General features: G+C 38.4%; 1 protein-coding gene across 1 annotated transcript in view; it reads right to left on the bottom strand.

Annotated features, from left to right (window-relative positions):
- Positions 1-3,221: 3,221 nt before the first annotated feature.
- The window catches only part of lrrc4cb (leucine rich repeat containing 4C-b), a 33,743-nt gene continuing 21,763 nt past the window's right edge, over positions 3,222-15,201 (bottom strand). The window contains exon 2 of the mRNA XM_079810177.1: positions 3,222-7,616. Within this exon, the coding sequence (XP_079666303.1) occupies positions 5,671-7,566 (1,896 nt within the window). The 5' untranslated portion in view covers positions 7,567-7,616 and the 3' untranslated portion in view covers positions 3,222-5,670. The remainder of the gene's footprint in view (positions 7,617-15,201) is intronic.

Raw genomic sequence — 15,201 nt, forward strand, 5'->3', positions numbered from 1 at the left:
AGTGATGGGGGATACTGCTACCTGTAAAAAGACGAGGGCTGCTGACAGCTTGTGTGAATCATTGAAGAGATTAATTATTACAGGCGGCGCTGTGGGCTGGGACAGGCAGACACGCAGACTGCACCTGTATTCTATTCCAACGCACACCCGTCCTCTTCCTGTGTGGCTAATGGCGTTGTCCTGGAAAAATTAATTAACTGATGTACTTCCGTCTGTCAGGAGGCCCTGCACAATTAATCACACGGGGAACGAGACAATGCAGGGCACCTATAAATTCAATTCACAAGTTTGTAGCGCTGTGAAGACCTCAGTCTAAGCCCTATGGATTAGATGTCAAGTAGCTCATAAATCAACATAAGGTGCTGTGAAACCAAGTCCATCCTAAACCAAAATATGCCTTTGGGTGTCTAGGGGTCACTTGTCTCTCAATTTGATGTCAGTGCTATAAAGTGTTCAGTGTGAACCTGTGGCTTTGCTTCATGCAGGCTTCCTCATTTGAATGGAATAACGCATGAAGACAGCCTTTTCTTGCCATGGAAAATGAAGTCTCAGTGGGTTTGCAGATCCACAGGTGATAGAAAAAAGTCCTTGCTTTCAAACTCATCCTATATTGTGGGTGGTTGTGGCCTAATAGTTAGAGAGTCAGCCAGAAAGTTGCAGGTTCGATTCTCAATACTGCATGAAACGACTGAGGTGCCCTTGAGCAAGGTACCTAACCCCCAATTGCCTCATTAAATGGCTTCCCACAGCTCCGGGCTACGGTTTGCAGTGTGTGTTCACTACTCACTGCTTAATGTGTGCACTAACTTTGATATGTTAAATGCAGAGGACAAATTCCGAGTATGGGTTACCAATTGGCCTTCATGTCACTTCACTTCATATACAGTAAGTAATAACTTGAAGTATATTTTGCACATATATTTGTATGTCAATGGATGTAATATGGTAGTATCCTAAAGTGGTACACTGAAAAAAATGATTATGGCCCGATTAAATTAAGCATAATTCATTTGTGCTCGTTTAAATCATTTAAATTTAGTTTTTTGATTTTAATTTAAAAAAATGAATTGGTTTTATGGGAATTGCATGTGTTTTTGTTTAAATTGAGATAAAATAAATTGATTGTGACCACTTACGATAAAATTTGTTAGTAAATTCAACAAATCATTGTTTTCAGTGTAGAGCAGGACTCATGTTGATGGTTCAACAGAACACATATATTTAACAAAAACATATGCTAATGTTTCATTATCAACATCTTGCATCACTCAAAAAAAAAAAAAAAGGTTCTATATGGCACTATATATATGGTGGTTCTTGGTCGTAATCATAGGGGAACCACTTTTGGTGTTATTTAGCACCATATGTTCTGTATATGGTAGTGGTGCTATTTAGCACCTCAGCCAAAGAACCGGTGAAGAACTCCTGAAGAACCACTGAAGATTGGTGCTATACAGCACTTAAATAGGTTCCCCTATGATTATGAGCCAAGAACCACTTTTAGTGCCATATAGCATCATTGTTTTTAGAGTGTAGTCACCCACACACTGTAATTCTACAGTTTCTGAACTGCGTGTCTAATTTTTAAGATGAAAACAGAGTTTATAGAGTAATAATAGGTGACCAGATGTCAGCTATTGTAACCTTATTGTGGAGGACTTCTAAATAGTATCTAAATAGTTTATTCACAAGGGAAATCACAAACATGTGGCTTTCTCCAAAGTCATGTTAAGGCATGTCAGTTCACTTATTCAGCCATATTCTTAACGCCCACAGGCAAGCTATTTCCAGCCATGCAAGTTCAACTCATATTTACTTGAATGTGGAAAGAGAGAAATCTGTTGCAGTTTGTTGAAATTACATTTAAATAACATATTTCAAATCGGGAATCAAATCAAACAGCAATATCATAAAATGTGCTTTTGATTTCTTCCATTTATAGACTGACTGTATGCACTGTACTGTCTCTTTGTGGTTTTTCAAACGGACAGGGTCCTCACATGCATCATTTAAATTACTAGTTTAAAAGTTATTTATGGGATTTGACACCTATTTAATACAACAGCAAGGATCAATGAATATTAACTTAAGACTACTTGGTGTAGACAAGTACAACAAAATATTGAAATCTTAACATATAGAGCTAATGCATCCTATGGCTCAAGCCTTGATTGGTCACACTCCCAATCAAGGCTTGGGCCACAAGTCAGAAATATTTCCATTTATCTAACATATATTCCACTTCAGAAACATCTTATTAAAATGTAGTTCAAGGCGAGGTTAACATTTACCCCTGAGACCAAAAGGAATTGTATGCTATGGCTAAATAATTGTTAGAATTTCCAAGGATCAGCATTTTCCCCTAAAAGTGATTGGGCAGACCAAAACGCAAGTCGTAGACTTGAAACTTTGAGGGATGGTAGTACCTACCCCATCTACAACATCACCAAGGCTCGCCCCAAACTACAGTGATCAAAAGTATGTAATGGCTCATAACTCCTAAACCGTTTGTCAAACGTTCGTATTTTGGATAAAAAATATATATATATATATTTGCAAACTAGTCCTAGGCTTTCCACCTGATTGGGCAATCTGATTGTCAATGATTATCAAAAAAAGTAAAAATTTTGATTTATCCCATGACAGACACCAAAACGTTCGACGTGGGAGTGGTCATTTTTACTTGAATGGAATGAGATAATTTCCCCAAACTCACCTACGTACAAGCTTGGTTTGTGGTCGCATGAAAAAGGCCTTAGCAAATTAGCATGCAGTGTCTTTGTCTATTGTGCCGCGATCATTTACAAGGACATGTGCGTATCTTGAAAAACATGGCCTTCGTCGGCCAATGAAGTTCGAGCGGTTCAGACAGGGAAGCTGATCGGAACGAAAACTCACTGGGCCTGTTTGCCTCTAGGACCACCAAGAGTTGTGAACTTATTCTAGGTTCCTTGATAACTGTTAAAAATGTTTCCTTAGTAAATTGCCTGTTTTGTCTGTAAATGGACTTTTCCATCTATGATCTATAGGTGGTTACAGGCTTGCCAAATAAAACAATACTCTTTTACGCATGTGCTTAAATGCCTTAAAGCGCTCAAACCCCATTAATAGCTGCTTGCAGCTATATTTCTTTTTGTAATAAACAGAGAAAATACAAATACAAATGTATTGGTTTTGTGGAAATTATAGCATGAACAGCTAAAGCACAGTCCCCACACTTTAGAAAAAGAAAACATTTTATTTACATTTACAGCATGTACTGTATGAACTACAATCTCTGGTATTTTATATTTTTTCATGGTTAACGCTTAGTTAGCTGTATCCCCATAGCATTATGAATTGATCAGCAAATATGTAGTTTGACAGAAATATTATTGGTTATTTTCAATAACAGTTCTTGTAGAAATATGTCAATAAAGAGACATTCTCTTGCCAAAAAAATCACTTCAGTTCAGCATAGAAATCTAATAACAAACAAATCACAAGAAGAAAACAAAAAAGAGAATCCGCTTTGTCCAAAACCACAGATTTTCTATGTAGGCCATGTAGGTTTCAATGATCTAGTCATAGTAGCTTCTGTAACTGATGCAGTGCTCAGGAACACCGAAGCAGATAGGAGCAAGCTAGCCTTCACGTACAGACCCTCTGAAAACAGAGACATTTTCATCGTTTTTTTCAACAGCACAATGCTGTTTTTCATGTGTTCCAATTCATCCCACCTGCTATGTACAATAAAAATGGTAGGAACATTTTTTTAATTGGATACAAAAAAATAATTGATTAAAAAAACACAAATGCTGCAGTTTATCCTTTATGAAATGCTTAACATGTAACAACAGTTCATCTTCTATATATATATATATATGAATGACAATGAGGGTGAAAGTAAAAGACTGGGGCCACCACAAAATTAAACATGTAGAATTAAATATAAAAGGATATTTGTCACATTCAGCAGACGACTCTGTTAATTCAATGCTAAAATGTAAGAGGATACAACGTTGCATACAAAATGCTGTGTGATGAATTCCCTGCTGGAAAACGTCTATTTAAAATGAAACTTGTCAGCACATATAATGAATTAGAGGTATTTTCTTCATGTACCTTTCTGATGCCTTTGACATATGAACCTATTAGGTTTACTTCAGCAGTTGACTGGTGAGACCAGTATCACATCTTCTTATCATGCCGTCCAAAATGATTAAAAGGGGGGAGAGAGACATCACACATAAGCTTTTATCAACGTTTTGAGAAAGCAATACACAAGCTGGTGAAAAACATGCTTTCATGGTAAAGCATACAAACGAACAACCCTTTACACGTATGGACACACACTCGATCATGTTAGGTGAGGTATGCAGTTGCCAGTCAAATAAACCCTTCCAACAGTTAATTTTAAAACACACAACAGAATGAACGTAAAATTCGACAGACAATGGTAAAATAATAATGGATGGTACAGTATATGGCAGGCACAACTCACAAATGCACACATTCACAGTAAAAACCTGTGATTAAAAAATCCCTTCTCTTGAAAATAATGCCGTTTTCAAATAAACAATACACGTTTTATGCACTGGGTGCACTCTGATTTTGTCCAGTGTGTTTTTCACTAGGTTATTGGTTTCCATAGAGACAATAACAGGCTATTTTTCTTATTTCATTATTTATTTCCTCAGCCATTTTTTTTCTGAAACCCACACAATCTTAGAAATCATATTCCCTTGTCCTCAGCTACTCAGGGTTATTTCACGATCATACTATTCCACACACATGTGACATTGGAGCTACAATTGAACTGTTCACTAATGTATAGAAATTCATTTTTATATTTATAGGTCTGTGGCATTTACAGTTGTAAATATATTTACAGATTTTGGGGGGAAAAACAACAACAAAATGCTGAATTTCAAGTGCCACGTTTTTCAAGTGAATTTCACGTTTTAGATAATAACTTGATTATCCCTTACCCTAACTTGATTTAAGAAGTGCTTCAAGGCAATTATGCAAACCTATTTTCTGAATTGAAGTCAATTGATGTGTGTTCAGAACAGTGGCTTCTATAAATTTTAGAAATGTTTCCTTTCACGCTAGCTGCATTTGCAGAATAATCCAGGCCCTGATAATGAAAGCTTTTGTTCAATGACAGGATTTTTCATGGGGAAATGTAACCATTTATACACCTCTCTAGAGTCGCTGCATCCATCAGGCCCACCATTCATATCAAAGTGCTCCATGCGATTTAAAGTCTGCTGTTTTCAGTGGCCAGTCTCAAAAAAAAATGAAAACACACTGGAGCAATGGGATGTAATATGCCACAACTAAAAACAACAACAACAACAACAACTGTTGTCTCATTGCTCTCATAAGCAATGCAGTTGACCTTAATTCTACCAGCACATGAAAGTAAACCATCGATTCCCCCAGTTTGCAAAATATAGAACTGAAAATGAAAAACGATTTTTTGTCTAATGATTCCATGATTCAGTCACTTCACATATCTTTAAATAAATAAGATTTGTAAAGACACTTGTTAAAATAATGATACATACACCCTGGCTCTCACTGACATTGCTGAACGTCTTAATGCACACTGTCAAGTTCATGACGACAGCATGTCCACAACCAAAATTTTAACGGCATTAGTAGAATTCACTTCGCCCAACATGGTCAAATTTGCGTCTCCTGTACGTTATCCTTCGAGCTGGCTTGGATTAGTAAAGGTTCATGCACTGAACTATGCAGCGAGCTTAGAGCAGACACATGGTTATAAGCAGTTTTGTAGGAGTTATAGTGGTTGTAATGATCATGCTCCAGGGGCGGAAGAGTCAGGTGACTCTCCATGGCCGGAACCCTCGTCAGCTCCTCGTGGACGTTGATGATCTCAATGGTGCGGGTCGGCCCATCGTGATCCTGCTGGTGGTGCTGCTTGCGCATCTTGTAGAATATTATAAGCATGACGGCCGCCATGAGCGTGATGGCCACAAAACAGCCAATAATAATCTTGGTGGTTTTCATCACCTCCTCCAAACCATTGAGAGCGCCATCAATGTCCATGTCAGTCACAGGAATAGTGTAAGCTCTCTCGGTGGTGATGGGTGTTCCCCTTGTGGTCGAGGAGGACGCCCAGCCGAAAGAAGGCTGCACCGGTGTCCTACTCTCCCCATCGATAGGGGTTTCAATTGTCTCTACGGTGACCGTAGTGAAGTAACTAAAGCCACTGTTGTCAACGGATGTCACGTTGAGGACAGCAGAGGCTGAAATGTTGCCTAGCATGTTGCTTACCATGCAAGTGTAGGTTCCTGTGTCCTGGATGGTGACGTTGGTGAAGTTTAGCGTTCCGTCGTTTTGGACGGTAATGCGCATTTTGAGCACCCCATGTGTTATGATGGAGCCATTTGGTGTTAGCCAGCTGACAGAGGTTACTGAATTTGTCCGACATTTGAGCTCTGCCGCCATTCCTTCAGTCAAATTGAGGTCGGCAGGCGGTTCGACGATAACGGGGGCATAGCACTGAAAGTAGCTCTGGTCCAGCTCACCGATGTAGCGTCCCCTGAGGCTGGGAGGGGAATTACAGCGTGCGCAGCAGCTGGTGTTTGTTGGTACGGTCTCTCTCAGCCACCAGCTGAGCCAAAGAATATCACAGTTACAGTTCCAGGGATTGTGATGCAAATGCACTCGCTGCAGATGGTGCAAAGGTGTGAAGAGATCATGGGGCAAAAATGTAAGGTTGTTGTGAGCCAGGTTGAGCTCTCGCAAAGAGTGCAGGTCATCAAAGGAGTTCCGCTCTATGGTTTGGACTTGGGCGTGCATCATCCACAGCTTCTGAAGATGGACAAGACCCTTAAAAGAACTGGGCTGGATGACGGTGAGCTGGTTCCCGGACATCTCCAGCTCATCCAGACGAATCAAGGGCTGAATGTTGGGGACCTCTTTAAGGTTACACATGCCCAGATTCAGGTAGCGAAGGTTACTCAAGCCCTGAAATGCTCCGCTCGAGATGTAGGAGAGACGTTTCAGCTCTCCCAAGTCCAACCGCCGCAAGGAGGGCAAGCGACTGAAGGCATCAGATGGTATGCTCTCAATAGGGTTATTCCTAAGCCACAGCTCTTTCAGTTTTGATAGATACTCAAAGGCGCCATTTGGGATGGTCGTGAGGCGATTGTCAAAAAGCTCCAGAGTGTTAAGGCTGGTCAGGCCGTTGAAGGCGCCAATCTCGATGTTGCGGATGTGGTTTCTGCTAATCTGAAGAATCTCAAGGTGTCGTAGATGCTTGAAACTGTCTACTTTGATGACCTGGATTTGATTGTCCTGAAGGTTTAGATATCGTGTATTGGTGGAGATGCCATCAGGGACATCCTTTAGCCCTCTGCGCGTGCAGATGACCTTACTAAATTGATTACTGCAGGAACATACAGACGGACAGGTCTGGGCTCTCACCAATCCGGCGACAACAAGCAACTGCAGGGCTAAAAGCAGGAGAAACAAGGGGTCAAACCAAGCCCCTTTCCATCTAGGACCTCTCAACATCTGGCGCTGATGGTAAGAGGTCATCTTGTTCAACATTCATAATTTAATGCCCACTGATTTTCTCTCCCCAAACATTGATAGGCAGTCTGAAAAAGAGGAAGAGGAAAATAAATCTGTTAGCAAAATGTGTCATGTTGAAATGTCAGCGTAACGTGATGGCAGTCAAACAGAACATCAGATTCTGCTGTTGTTCGGCAATTTGTCATAACAAAAAGAACATTCTTCTGTCAAATGGTGCCGCATGCACATTTCTGATATTCTGATGTCGAACAAAAACAAGTACTGCTGTTTAGGCAATGTACATGCAAAATATAGTTCTTCAACGTGGCTGATAAATTGTGCATCATTTCCGTCATGGATGTTTAATGAGCCTGCGCACAGAAACACACACCACAAAGAATTCAAAGAATAATTGATGGAAAGATGTCATTTTCTTGATTTCTTTTTGTTTTAGCAGAAATGTATTTCACTTTGACCTAACCTATGTTTCTGTCCACACTTTTTTAACCCAATCAAGACGTCCTGCAATTAACAAAGGAAAAAAAAAAACTAGTTGGTTTCAAAAGAGAATAATAAATACATAATTTTTCACTGAGAAACTAGCCACACCCATTAAAGAACATGCTTGTGTGATGTTACTGTAATGTTAAAAAAATATGTGAAATAAACACTCCTGAATCTTTTATGCTATGCACTAAAATGAGATATATGGAAATCCTGTCACAGCAAGCTGTCAGAGGGATGGATTAAGCTGCAGACAGGTCCATCACTGGGCATATCTGCAGATAAGGATGTGTGTTTGCCTTGTATATTCAGCACTCTATGCTTGCACATACTATGAAGATACAGAGAAACCGAATTGTCAAAACCTACAAGAAATGTGCCACTGCTACAGCACACACTAAATTTAAAATTCCTTCACCCACAAGTCTCCGCTCTCATTATCTGCTCAAGTGTTCTCATGAAAAATGAGATGTCTTATTACCTACGCTGTTTGCAAATAGGTTACTATAATCAGTATTCTCATTAATAATGAGTGGGAAATAAAAAGGGTGAGGAATTCAGGACCCCTGACACAAGTCTTTTATAATCCGACTTTGACAAGCAAAATTTAATTTCAGTGAGACTGAAAGTGAGGCGATCGAGTATCTTGAAATAAATAGAAATGCTTTCATTTACAAGATCAAGCAAGCTCAGTCATAATTGCATAATTTGACTCGCAGAATCTCCCACCACAGTAGGAAAGTAAATAAAGTATGAGACAGAGAGCTCTCCGATCAAAATGACTACAGGAGCTGAAGTCGCATGACACCAATAACACCTCCTCAACAACCTCAATGAATAAGTGGGCTGCATGTTGGTTAATAAATGGTATTATACAGTAAATAAACGTTCCAGATGATTGTGAGCTTGACTTTTGTCATGAGTATTGGATCACAGTCTGTTGTTAGAAGCAGTCTGAATCCCGACTGGAAATATCGCATACTTTTGTCAGTGATGATCAAGTCTAAATAGTATGTGTCTTGAACATACTTCATTCTTCTTAGAATAAAATTAATGATTAAATTTGAATTAAAGGATTAGTTCACTTTAAAATGAAAATTGATTTTACTCACTCCCATCTTTCTTTCTTCAGTCGAAAAGAAATTACGTTTTTTGAGGAAAACATTCCAGGATTTTTCTCAATATAATGTACTTACATGGCAACCAACGGGTTGAAGGTCCAAATCAATGCAGTTTCAAAGGGCTTCAGAGGCTCTGCACAATCCCAGCTGAGGAATAGGGTCTTATCTAGCCAAACCTCCGGTCATTTAAAAAAAAAAAAAAAAACATTTATATACATAAAAAAAAAAAAAAAGACAGATGGTTTCACTAGATAAGACCCTATTCCTCAGCTGGGATTGTGCAGAGCCATTTGAAGCCCTTCAAAGCTCTTTGAAACTGCATTGATTTGGACCTTCAACCTGTTGGTTGCCATTGAAGTCCATTGTGCGGAGAAAAATCCTTAAATGTTTTCCTCAAAAAACGTTATTTATTTTCCACTGAAAAAAGAAAGGCATGAACATCTTGGATGGCATGGGCGTGAGTAAACTATCAGGAAATTTACATTTTGAAGTGAACTAATCTTTAACTGTCTTTCTTGTCCCATTACACGATGAAATGTCTCAGATGGTCACACTGTGCATCTGTGTTGCTGATTATCTTATAAAATTGTTAAAACCGAGGACTGTGATTGATTTAGTCACAGTGAGACGTTAATCTCGCTGGTAGGCAATGAATGTTAGTTAGCAGCAGCGTAATTGACACCTTACTGTGAGAAGCTGAGAGAACTTCCAATGGACGCACATTTAATGGAATGCGTGAGGTAATCAGGGCATGTCCTGGCAGGAGCCTCTTTTTCATTACCAAAAATAACCAACAAATTTACAGAGGAAGCACACTAATCTCTCAGGTATTGATTGAGTGATTAGCTTGAGTCTTAGGCAGTAACTACGTTTTCTGACACACACTTAGAGATGACACAATTGTCACATTCAAACTCACATGTATTTTACATACTGTATCTCAAACCAGTCTCTATGACTGTGCATATGCCTCATTTTATTATAAGAAATTATATAATCAAGAGTCAAGACATAAATATGCTGCAGGGAAATATCCAAAATAATTGAATGATATACAAACACTTTTTGAGTCACCTAAGAAACAACAGCAGTTTAATAATTATCCAAATGCATATGCAAGGCCTATCCTTGCTCTTTGTTGATGATGATGAATCTTAAGAGTTATGTGCTAATTTAAAGCATTTTTACTGAATTGCCCCCCGCAGAGCTCTTTTCAAAGCCTGCATATGCCTTGAGGTCTCTAATGCCAATCAAATGAATGACCTGTTTCACAGATAAAGCTTTAACACCTATATAACACACAAACAAAAATAAAGATACAGATAAACTAATTAAAATAAGCTTCTTTATGAAGCTCAAGAAGAATATAATCAAGGGACATCAGTATAAAAATCTAATAAACATTAACCTCCCTTCAGAGAGCTGTTGAAAGCTTTTAAACCAATTCATTTGAATCTAGTCTCAAACAGACACCCTACCCTTGCGCAAATATTATATTCACATGAGTGCTACAGTCATTCGCTATCAAAAACACAACTGAGAGTCTCTTGTATAGGTTCTCTGGTGGATATAACTTGTCCTCGGTCATCTTCTGAATTTTACTTCTCAATCAATATCTGATAACTCTTCCAAATGCATTCTAAGACATCAGAGCGAAGGCATATTATGATGAAGGTCACTGCAGGACACTGATTAAAGTCATTATACCAACTGCACTCGATTCATATTGCTCATTATTATTTTATGTTGTTTATCTTCAGTTAAAACATATGAAAATATAACATAATAAATATCAGACATAGTTCAAAATAATCAGAATGATTAACTGAGATCTTTTTTTCCTAGTAGGGTTATGTATTCGATGTTAAATCAGCCAATTAATATTCACAGAATATTAGATCGTATTTTTGGAAGCAGTCCTTCGGAACACTCTGTGCTCCTCTCGTTGTTATCTCAGTAAATCTCTGCTTCCTACATTTAGGAAACCAAGGGTCTCCACAAGGACAGCAATCGATTCAGTGTTAAGAATACACATCTAAATGCAGTCAAGTGCAAGCAGGGGACATCTCAGACTGTCAACAAATGTGCACCTAATAAAATGTGTGTAAAATACAGAATGCCTTTCTGGGAAATAGGTAAATAGTATATGCATCATTTCCCTTTCGCATTTTCATTGTTGGGTTAGAGGCAACACAACAATGCATAATCAGTTATTCTAACTAAATTGAAATATTATGTAAAAACTTACATACACAGTACAATGTTCTTTAATGTTCTCTGGCTTATTTGCCCTAGAAGTATGAAAAGGACAAACCAAAACAACACACTGAAGTGAGTTCTCAGGAGACGTTGTGTTGACTCCTCAGGACCTGGAAACAATGGCTTACAGAAAGGATTGTGCTTATGGATGCCTGCCAAGGTCTTTACTTAAATGGGGAGACTGTGTTGAAGCCAAAGAAGAGGCTTTACAAATCGAAGCCCTCCATTTAAAATTTACAAAGACTGAAGTGCGCTATAAGTACATGTCATGTTCACCTTGAATAGACAATAGCATTAAACAATGGGATAAACCTGCCGATTTATTCGGAAAGCGTGCGATTTCAAAGTAATTTAGAAAAGTATGATCCTTCTGCGATTTATTTTACACACATTAACATTATTGCAATGTTCGAGCTCAGCGAAATAAAACCAAAACGCACTGCATTAAACAGTAGCGTGTATGATACAATTTCATTCGGCATCTGAGCTTCAGTATATTCTAAAGAGAGTGATGCACATCTTTCAAATGATCGAAGCCCTATCCTACCGGTGTGTTTAAACAAGTAAAAAAATCAATACCTTACTTGCCTCTTAGAAGGCCTTTTCAAGCAGTTTAGCCAGAGAAAATAGATACAAAACGAGGGAGTAATGCAAATTACTCCCACATAGATCTTCCTCAGCTCCTCTACTTTCCCTGCGCATCCGGTAGGAGTCTTAGTATGTAAAGTCATTTAGATTGAAGCGTCTATGGCCAGGTATAATCGCCACAATCATTGGATTGTGCCAAAATAACTTATGCTGCCTCCATTATCATAATGACACTGATGAATAATCAGATGAAATGGCCGTAATCACTCTTTCCCCTCCCCCCTCTCGTTCTTTTCTGGCTGTGTGGGTGGATCAGACTGCAGGGAGATCTTGTCCATGCATCTAATGTTCCCACCAAATATTTCTGAAGCCGAAACTTTATAATGTTAGTAGGATCTCCTTAAAGGCACAAGATGTACGATTTCTGAAAACCAATCAAATAATGTTATATATTTTGTTGACTTTTGCACTTACATTATCCCAAATGTTTCAATAATGTTTAAATCCAGAGAAATTAGCTATTTTGACCGGTGTAACGGCCCGTGTCATTGCGCCAATGATGTCATATCCGCCTTACCCTCGATTTCGGGTTTTAGTTCTGTAGAAACCATGAAAACACCAAAGACGCTTTATATATTATGTTTTATTAGACAGGCGAGCAAATGTTTGGATACCTTTATCGACAGAAAACTAATCATTGTAATATAGGCTATCTCAACACGGTTAGGCTTATTGTTTGACTCTCTTGTTTTCTTGATTTACCGCGAGTAACATGTTTGTACCATGTCTCAGAGACAATGCTATTTTATCAAGTGGCTAACAGCATAATCAGAAAAAGCTTTAGTAACAGTACTACAACATTTTCTCCACCAAACAATATATTTACATTTACATTTAGTCATTTAGCAGACGCTTTTATCCAAAGCGACTTACAAATGAGAGCAATAGAAGCTACTAAAACAATATGCAAGTGCTGTAACAGTCTCAGTTAATCTAGCAAAGAACACATAGGACAGAACCTTTTTTTTTTGTATACCATTGCATACCATAGCAACACAAGTCCTCCAGCTTTTATTAATATGATATTCTAATATTGATCTAGCTTAATGCAATGTGCAATGAGTGAACGCACAGAGTAATGTTAACATAACTTTCAACACACTCAAATGTATTTTTAATATGATTGTTTTGACCAAGTAAAACAGTGCTGCGTTAGCAGCCCGTTTTAATTTATCAAATAAAGTGACCTTTATTTTTCAGGACCTGCGGCTGTTTTATTTAGAATGAAACAAAAATAATGTGAATTTAAAGGGATAGTTCATCCAAAAATGAAAATTAGCCCATGATTTACTCACCCTCAAGTCATCCTAGGTGTATATGACATTCTTCTTTCAGACGAACACAATCAGAGTTATATTACAAAAGTCCAGGCTAATCCAAGCATTATAACTGCAGAAATAGTTGCTCTGTTTTTGAAGTCCATAAAAAAATGCACCTGTCCATCGAATAACGTGCTGTACGCGGCTCCGGGGTGTTAATAAAGGCCTTCTGAAGCGAATCGATGCGTTTGTGTAAGAAAAATATCCATATTTAAAACTTTATCAAGTAAAGTTCCAGCCGATTGTCTTCCATGGAAAAGTGTTGAAAGTTGAAAGTGAAACTCAAGATGCGTACGTGACGTCATGACGAGCGTACCTGGTCGCGTTATTCTTTCGATCAGCAGAGGACCTTTCAACACTTTTTCCATAAATTGAACACGGAAGGCGGTCGGCCGAGACTTTACTTTATAAAGTTTTAAATATGGATATTTTTCTTACACAAACGCATCGATTCGCTTCAGAAGGCCTTTATTAACACCCCAGAGCCATGTGGAGCACGTTATTTGACGGACAGATGCATTTTTTATGGACTTCAGAAACAGAACAACTATTACTGCTATTATAATGCTTGGATTAGCCTGGACTTTTGTAGTATAACTCCGATTTTATTCATCTGAAAGAAGAATGTCATATACACCTAGAATGACTTCAGGGTGAGTAAATCATGGGCCAACTTTCATTTTTGGGTGAACTATCCCTTTAAGTGATCAAACGTAACTGTAACAAGGTTCAAATTCGGGGAAGGAGGAGGCGAACGTTGAAATGCAACTTTCGTAAAATAAACATAAAATGAAAGAAGCAGTAGCGGCCGACTGTGGAATTTAAGCAAAATAAAAACAGCAAAATGTCCCAGGCTTCGGCCCCACCCTGCTTCATACCACAGTTATGTTAATAAAACAATTAATAAATACATTAGATCACCCATGAACATGTTTTCTGAGTTTCATGAGTCTTGTCGGATTGCTTTCCATCGGCTGTGGAGGGGAATATGACACCTCCCATAATTCCACGCTCATTCACGGCGTCATCATCAAGCTACACCTTTGTTATTGTTTTGAATAAGCAACCTCTAGCAGTGAAACTTACAAACTGTGCCTTTACATTTATCAACAATTATCTAATACATTCATGTAAATACTATTGATATTTATTTGATTCCATTAGTCTTGCAGCTTTCAATATCACAAGTAATAGTATTAATCTGATGAACTTGTTAAAGAAAAAAATATCATTAGCTCAGCCCAGATTCCCTTGGGCCTTCAGCTGAGAGCAACTTTCAAGAGTTTGAATCTACAGAGATAAACACAGGCACAAACACAGAGAGAGAATCACTTGCAATTTAATTGTTTTCCTCTGGCCTATTAAATCAAGAAAATGAAATTGCAATCATTACTTGTAAGCATGTTAGCAACCCTCGCTTGGGAAATTATGACCTTCCACAGTTAATTTAGTCACCTATTTATATTCACAGCAAAAAGGGGACTTGCATTCTCTAATGAACAACACTTAGCTGTACAATACTACAGGGAAACTCAGAGTTATAGAGGAGTTACAGATATTGACTTAAATCAAATCCGCTGTCTATATTTATGACCATTTGCTAAATCATTAGAGGACCTCATGCCGATAGTCAGTTTTATGGTCTTGCGATGGCCTTAAATATTGACTGGAATCATTTAACCATGAGATATGGCATGTAAGCATGTGACTGCAAAATTTCAAGCAGAGGCAGGAGCCGTGGAGGTAATTCATTGGCAGTGGGATGGTGCACCCCCATGTTTCCTGACGTCGTGAGGGCCTTGTTAGCAAAAATATTGGTG

Source organism: Gobio gobio, assembly GCF_949357685.1.
Source record: "Gobio gobio genome assembly, chromosome: 2".
NCBI classification, from domain to species: domain Eukaryota; kingdom Metazoa; phylum Chordata; class Actinopteri; order Cypriniformes; family Gobionidae; genus Gobio; species Gobio gobio.